Here is a 7223-nt window from a genome sequence, read left to right as displayed (position 1 = left end):
CTGTTTCAAAACAATGTTGGCCCGATCATCCAAACGAGCTACTCTCTTAGCAACCTAAACTAGCTACATAGTTTGGATGCCCATAAGCGAGTGGCTTGGATGACCAATGGGATGGCTAGTTATGGACAACCATAACCATAGAGCTTTGAGTCATAGAAACTACATAGCAAGAAATAATTGGTTGTGTGTCTTAGAGCGCTTCCCTGCGCCTGCTAGTAGGGTTATTCTTTTTTTTTGCAAAGAGCTAGTAGGGTTATTCTAGCCACATTGGTAGCCAAAATGATAAGTTCTCTTTCCTCTAGCTCTGCATCGCCATCCATAGGCCTGTTAGCAGAGCATTACAATGCCCAAGCATTTGTGTTGGCCTAGAGACTTTGGCCTTCCATACTATTGGACGAAACGCTTTGCAAAATCCTTGCTAGTTCTCTTAAATTCTAATGTAATTCCAGAGAAACTTTGATGGTGACGTGTTACTGCCATGCTAGCTTGAGTAGTGCGATGTTCAACTTCAGCCTTTGGAGCAGCATGGAGAGGTGCTCCTAAGAGTGGGTTGAGACTGAGGTGAACACCATCCATAAAAAAGGGGCAGGCATTGATTGACATGGTTCTGAGGATTCAATGAAGGATTTGTCTAGTGGAAGGAAGGTTTGTCTGGCCCTTCCCCTCTTGCCCAAGTACCGGTCAAGACTCACTATTCAATTGCAAAATTTGGCAATAAACCAAACATGCTCAATAAATGACGGGCCAAATGTCCGCCCTCTATGAACATCAGCCGCGTGCAGTGTGAACCCACAGACTACGGTGTGAATGGAGAGACTAATTCCACACGAGTGCATTGTACTGAAATTGAAAGTGCCAATAGCGTTCTCATAGGGAGTGACAAGGGGAGCTGAGGATTCTATCTTGGAGGTTCAAGATTTTTGGACAGGAAGAGAAAAGGAAATGCTTGCATGAGAAAACCATGGATGCAACGAGGAAAGCATGCCATTGGGGCGATTGCTCCATACCCAAAACCACTGTGGAAGAAGGCTCTTTCGCACTGGTTGTGGCTATGGAGCAATCGCCCAGCAACGGCATCACCAGCAGAAAGCTTCGAGTCCTCTGCTTGCATGGCTTCCGCACCAGTGGCAGCATCCTCCAGCATCAGCTCTCCAAATTGGGTTCCCCCATTATGGAACTCTTGGACATGGTATCTGCTTCCTTCCCCTTTGCTTCCGCTTCAGGTGAACTCCCCCCTTCCCCATATGTTGATTTTCTCTTTCAATGATTGCAGACATTTTTGGATGGGCCGCGCCCTTGCGGCGGCCCATCCATGGTGGAAGGTTATTACCCACCACCTTATTACGAATGGTACTTGCCTAATCAGGTGATTGTACCCTCTTGTATTCCGTCTGCGATTAGATGTGTACTTCTTTCTCCTTTGGAAGAATTCGTAGCCTTTCACATCTGCATCTAATAGAACCTTTGATTTCTGTCCAACAAAACGGGCGATCACAATGCAGTCCTATACAGAGCTTGTGGGCCTGGAGGACTGTCTGTCCTTTCTTTACAACTTTTTTGATAAACAAGAACCGTTTGACGGTCTCATTGGGTTTTCTCAGGTAAAATTTCACAGATCTGCTTTTGTAAAACAGTGTGACGGCCTTCCCTTGTGGACATTCACGATGAAATCGATTGTATGGGGACCTCTAAAGAAGATGCTTTTTCATGTTTGCATGACTCATTTCAAGTAGTTCGTTAAGCTTTTAATTCGCCTGTCACGCAGGTTCAATTATTGTAGGTGCTACTTCAGAGTTTCATTTCCCTTTGTTATGTTACAGGTTGCTAAAACTGATGAATGTTTGAGTTGGGATTGTTTATAGCTGTTACCAAATTTTATAAAATAAACTTATTTCTTTTCTTCTAACCTTTGCTAAGGATCGATATGATAATTTCCCTCTTTTTAAAGTAATTTTTCACGTACATATAGGATTTTTTATATTCTGCAGTTTCCTAAATGGTTTCTTGTGATGCAGGGGGCTTGTTTGTGTGCAGCTCTAGTGGCAATGCAGCAGAAGGTGGTGGTTTTGCTCGTTTGAATCTTTGTCATGGCATTCTCAAGTAGTTCTCTTTTAATCTTTGGCTGATCTTCTTTTAAATGGTGTAAATTGTCGGCCTTGCTACTGCGTGTAGGGTCTTGCTCTCACCCGGCATCCACCACTGCACTTTGCAATTATAATTGCGGGGGGGATGTTTGAGAATCCTGAGCTCAAGAAGAAAGTATATCCAACAACTATTACTTGTCCTTCAGTGCATATTATAGGTGGGTGTCCATGGATCTATCTCTATGGAGTGTAATTTCCAATCAACACAACTTACATTGCTTCTCCAGCTGCTTATGTTTTATACCTGCAAGTCATGTTCTGCTCATTTACTTCCTGGGCTGCATAGTATGTATGTTCATGGCCAAACTTAGTGATGGCGATAAATTAATGAGATTTCTGCTACAGGTGCAAATGATGAACGCCATTATCGAAATGAAGATTTGGCCAAAATCTTTGAAAGTCCTGTTATAATCAGACACGATGGGAAGCACACTGTGCCAAGACTAGGTAATACAATCTACTCTTTGATTTTGGTAGCCTAATTTGGTTCTGCAGTGTATATTCCATGTGCATGAATTCAAGGCAGTTGACAGTGTGTGAAGGCAATAATACTTTCATGTGCCTGAGTTAATGCACGTGTGTTATGATGGTTGGATGTTGCCTTTTTTTGTGGGCACATGCCGTTTTTGATCTTGTGTACACAGATTTGATTGAGCCTATGAGCGCACAATCATGTGAATATGTATTAACTTTCATAGATGACTTCCAAGGGTAGTTTGGATGCATTCTTAAAGTTTGGATGATGAGGGTTATAGAAGCCAGTAATTCAATTCATTCCATAGAAATTCCTAAAGTTTGGATGATGAGGGGTATAGAAGCCAGTAATTCAATTCATTTCATAGAAAATAAGGCATCAAGCTTAAGTATTGCCTACACTTCTCAGCAGAATGGAGTGGCATAGAAAAAGTATATGCAGCTTATTGAGGCAGTCAGGTTGTGCTCAAAGATATGGGAATGCCAACGTGTTTTGGACAGAGAAGCAATATCTAGAGCTGCCTAGGTGCTTAATTGATGTTTCACTATAGTGAGAACATGGCACCCCATGAAGCTTTGACAAAGAGGAGGCCAATTATAATACACTGAGAGCCGTGGTGGTATTAGTCATGTTTGTTTGCCAAAGAACACAAACAGAACTGGCCAACAAGCTAGACCCAATGTTGCTTGGATGTAGTCCGTAAAGCAAAGGGTACTGTCCCGGAGGCATGGAGGGAGGGGCATGGCTAGACTCTAGATGCCATAGATAGGATTCATGAGATTGAGGAACCGTCCCGGAGGCCAATCTAACCCTCTGCGTTAGTTTGGGAAGAGCCATGTCAGGGAAGCTTATTTTTAAAGTTTTAGTTCGAATCTCTGAGCCTTGGAAGCTCCCGCTATATGGTAGGGGATTCTAAGAAACACACCATGCATGGATAGTGACAACAATCTCAAAAGAGGCCGCTCTCATAGGGAAGGGGTCGATACTAATGCGGAGCTTGATGAGAGTTGCTACATGTCTTAGGCCATGTTATTCGGGCCGGTTGGGGCAGAGTGGGACCATCGACCCCAAGCATTTTCTATATAAGCAGGTGGTGCCTTTGGTTATAGGAGGTCAGACCCATCCAGGGTAGGGCACTTAGTTCAGGTCACAAAGGTTCCCGTCTTTTCCTACAACACCCACATTGGTAAATGGCTTCAACTAGATGTGGTCGACGTGGACCCCGTCATGGGAGCGGCATTGGATTGAGTAGTAGGAGATGCATGAGGTCCTTACCAAGCTCTAGGGCCACCTCTAGACTAGCCTCCACTCGAGTGGCTGGTAGCTCATGCAGTGTTACTTGTAGGAAATTGTTGGAGCAGATGAGGGTGGATGGGATTTGTCACTGTTGTGATGCTATGCTAGGGACCTTGAGATGAGAGCTCACTACACATGGAGTTGTCCAAAGGGCTCAGAGGATTTGGCAGTGCTCTCTCAAGATGGTGGCCAAGATGTGATGTACCCGATGAGACCTCACCTGGATATCAAGGATGTGGCCCCTCCCTCTCACTAGAGTTGGCTTGCAGCCACCCTTGTTAACATATGGCATGACGTCCTCTACACCTTGCAGGCCCCTTGGGAGTAAGGCACAGAGGGACCTATGAAGACTCTTGAAAGGTGGGAGCAATTCTGCAAGGCATGGCATGCAGGCGGATCCAGGAATCTGCTGGTTGTATAGCCCCCCCACTTTGGTTTTTGGCACCAGTTCCCGGGACAGTCTAGGCAATGAGCTGGGGTCTTCAGAAGTAGGTTGCATGGCAGCCCATGGATGGGTCAAGCATTCCACGGATTGTTGATCCATATCATTTTCTCAAGTTTATAATAGGAGGTTCTTTTCTTTAGGGAAAAAACAAAGGGTCTTGAAGGTCTACTAGAATTTGAACAATTGTGAGAGGAAAGCTTGCTCTTTGTCTTTGAGGACTAAGTAATCATGAATCTCATGTTCCATGTGTGAATGTGCTTAACATTCCTAACTTGAACAGAACTGCACTTCAAGGAGGGATTCTTGTGTTTTCTTAGATCTTAGACTTTCTCAATGTACCATAGGATGAGAGGCTGAAAACGTGAACAACCTGAATATAGTGGTTTACACATTATAAAAATGCCTCACATTGACTCGAAACATTTCTGATTTGGCAAAATATGGAGTCATTTCTTCCCAATTCCATAGATTTAAAGCCTTTGTACAACCAAGGAGTGTTTTATCACTAAATATAGTAATTTGATCACTTCACTATTACACGAGGTATAATCCAAGGAAAATAATGGAAAAAGTACGCACAATCTTAGATATGAAGTCTTTTATGTATGGTATATCGGCCTTAGGTATGTTTAGAATGATTGATCATAAGCTGAAAACAAAAAGTGGGGAGCTGAATAGCCCGTTTTTCTTTTAGTTAAAAGAGAGTTTGATTGAGTATGCTTGTGCTTTCTAAGTTCGGAATGTAAATTTTCCTCTTTGTAGGAAGCGATACATAAGTGTAAAGGGTCCATTTAGCTTTTTATGTTTTAAACGAGAGAGAGCCTCTTTGTAGGAAGCGATACATAAGTGTAAAGGGTCCATTTAGCTTTTTATGTTTTAAACGAGAGAGAGAGAGAGAGAGAGAGAGAGAGAGAGAGAGAGAGAGCGGTAATTTCAATTTTTTGGAAGATTTTGTTTTTTGTTTCTTGACTTGCTTGTTTATTTTTGCTCAGTCACCTTCTTCCTTTCTTGTTTTCTTTCTCTTTTGTTTTTTTGACGTATTTTAGTAAGCACTGGGTTTGCCCAAGAGACTTCGCGGGTCTTTAGAAACCTAGTATAGCTGCTTATGCCTTGGCACTAATGACAACATAAGTGTTGCTTTGCTTGCTAAGTATGTATTCCTTTTGTTTTTCATAAAAGTTTTTGTTTACCTCTTTTTTATTCTCTTTCGATTTCCCTTTTCATTTTCTGTGTAGATTTTTTATTTTAGAATAATAAAAAATCTAAATTTGTATGATTGGGCTTATTCTAGTCTTACAAAGGTATATACAGTCAGAGTCTTTATTTGAGGCTATGCACTTGATGCTCTATTTACAGGAGAGGAACACATGAAGATTTTGAGAACATTTCTTTTGAATATCATGGACACCAGCAACAACCAAGTGTTTACAAATTGCTAGTGCTACATATGTAGGTAATGTATTAGTGATTTCGTTTTCTGAGAATCCATCTCTCTCTCTCTCTCTCTCTCTCTCTCACACACACACACACACACATGCGCGAAAATGAAGCACACACGTGCACCCATGCACATACACACACACACACATGCGCTAAAATGAAGCACACATGTGCACCCATGCACACACTAACATGCCTGAAAATTTTGACAGATGAAACATCAAAAGGAAAGGACAAATGAAGCTACCTTGGCGTGACAAACTTTGTCTTGACCATTTCAAAAGAAGACCTGCAGATGGTATTCAATGCATATTTAAAGTCATCCAATTGTTGAATTGGTCAGAAAGGCATGTACTGAAACTAAAGTAAAGCTTGCGATGGGCATTTAGATTTCCAAGCATCGGCTAGATTTCTAGAAAGAAGGCAGCATTCCATGGCTTGGGGTGAATTGTACTATTTAAACAAAGATTTAAAAAAGTTACGAAGATGCTTCTGAAGATGCTTCCCTCTATACTGTATTATATTCATGACATCTTTGGGTTTTGGGTTTTTTTTTTTGCCGAAAAAACAGTGCTAATTATATTACTTCGAGAACAAGATACAAGAGGTCAGCTTATAGCTGACGGGCTGCGTTCACAAACCGGACGCAGCCCTAAAAGGTAGCATAATAAACCATACTCTCACGGAGGGATATGCTGAGTGTGAATGAACAGCCATCGGGGTGGTGAGTAGTGCCACTGAAGGCCCTGCGTAGTCTGCTCGAAGAAGAGGCCCTGTGTGTCCCAAGCCCGGAGGAAGCGTCTCCGCTTCTCCCGACCAGCCCGGGAGTCTCCCTGAATCTGGTCCCACTGGCCTCCGAGGGTATGAATAATCTCACTCCAAATCTCCGCCACTATCTGGGCAGTCGATAAGGAGGTGCCACCGAGGATCTGCGCGCAGCGCGAGGTGCAGATGTGCCATCTTGTAATGCTGCTGATAATCTCCCAGACTGGCTGCCTCTCCCGAACTCCTGTATCAGCCTCTGCTAGGTGCTGTGGGATACCCTCGAGCGGCCCCCACGTCCCCTGTGTGATAAGGAAAGTGGGGTCCTGCTGGCATGCCTCGAATAAGTGATGAAGACTAGGTGCGGTGCTGCACCAACAGAACGCGCCCCAAGTGATCACTCCTAGCTCTGGTGCTGCGCGAGTAAGAAGCCCGAAAGTCCACCTCCACACTTCCTGGACGCGCGTGCAGCTCCACAGGCAGTGTTTTGGTGACTCCTCATCCGCATGGCAAATTTGACAGCATCCGTCCTGGCCTATCTGCCTCAACCAGCTCCCCACTGGAAGACCTTTGTGGGCAAGAAGCCACAGGAAGTATGAGATCTTCCGCGGCCGCCAGCTCTCCCACAAGGCCTTCCAGAATGCCTGCAAAAAGAACCTGG

At 43.7% G+C, this 7223-nt stretch overlaps 1 protein-coding gene across 2 annotated transcripts; it reads left to right on the top strand.

Annotated features, from left to right (window-relative positions):
- Positions 1-946: 946 nt before the first annotated feature.
- LOC147894688 (uncharacterized) lies at positions 947-6271 on the top strand. 2 transcript variants are annotated; one of them, XM_087385055.1, is made up of 8 exons: positions 949-1189; positions 1274-1366; positions 1503-1601; positions 2016-2057; positions 2173-2302; positions 2490-2591; positions 5717-5813; positions 6013-6271. In XM_087385055.1, the coding sequence occupies exons 1-7, from the start codon at positions 962-964 to the stop codon at positions 5797-5799; spliced, it is 777 nt and encodes a 258-aa protein (XP_087241181.1). In that variant the 5' UTR covers positions 949-961; the 3' UTR covers positions 5800-5813; positions 6013-6271. The 2 variants fall into 2 exon arrangements, with proteins under 2 accessions (XP_087241182.1, XP_087241181.1); XM_087385056.1 differs by lacking the exon at positions 5717-5813 and having other exon boundaries at positions 947-1189.
- The last annotated feature ends 952 nt before the right edge of the window (positions 6272-7223 follow it).

This window comes from Dipteris shenzhenensis, chromosome 14, assembly GCF_047967505.1.
Source record: "Dipteris shenzhenensis isolate YYH24624 ecotype China chromosome 14, Dip_SZ_1.0, whole genome shotgun sequence".
NCBI lineage: Eukaryota > Viridiplantae > Streptophyta > Polypodiopsida > Gleicheniales > Dipteridaceae > Dipteris > Dipteris shenzhenensis.
Note: the sequence above shows the minus strand (reverse complement) of the source record. Positions and strands in the feature narration are given on the sequence as shown.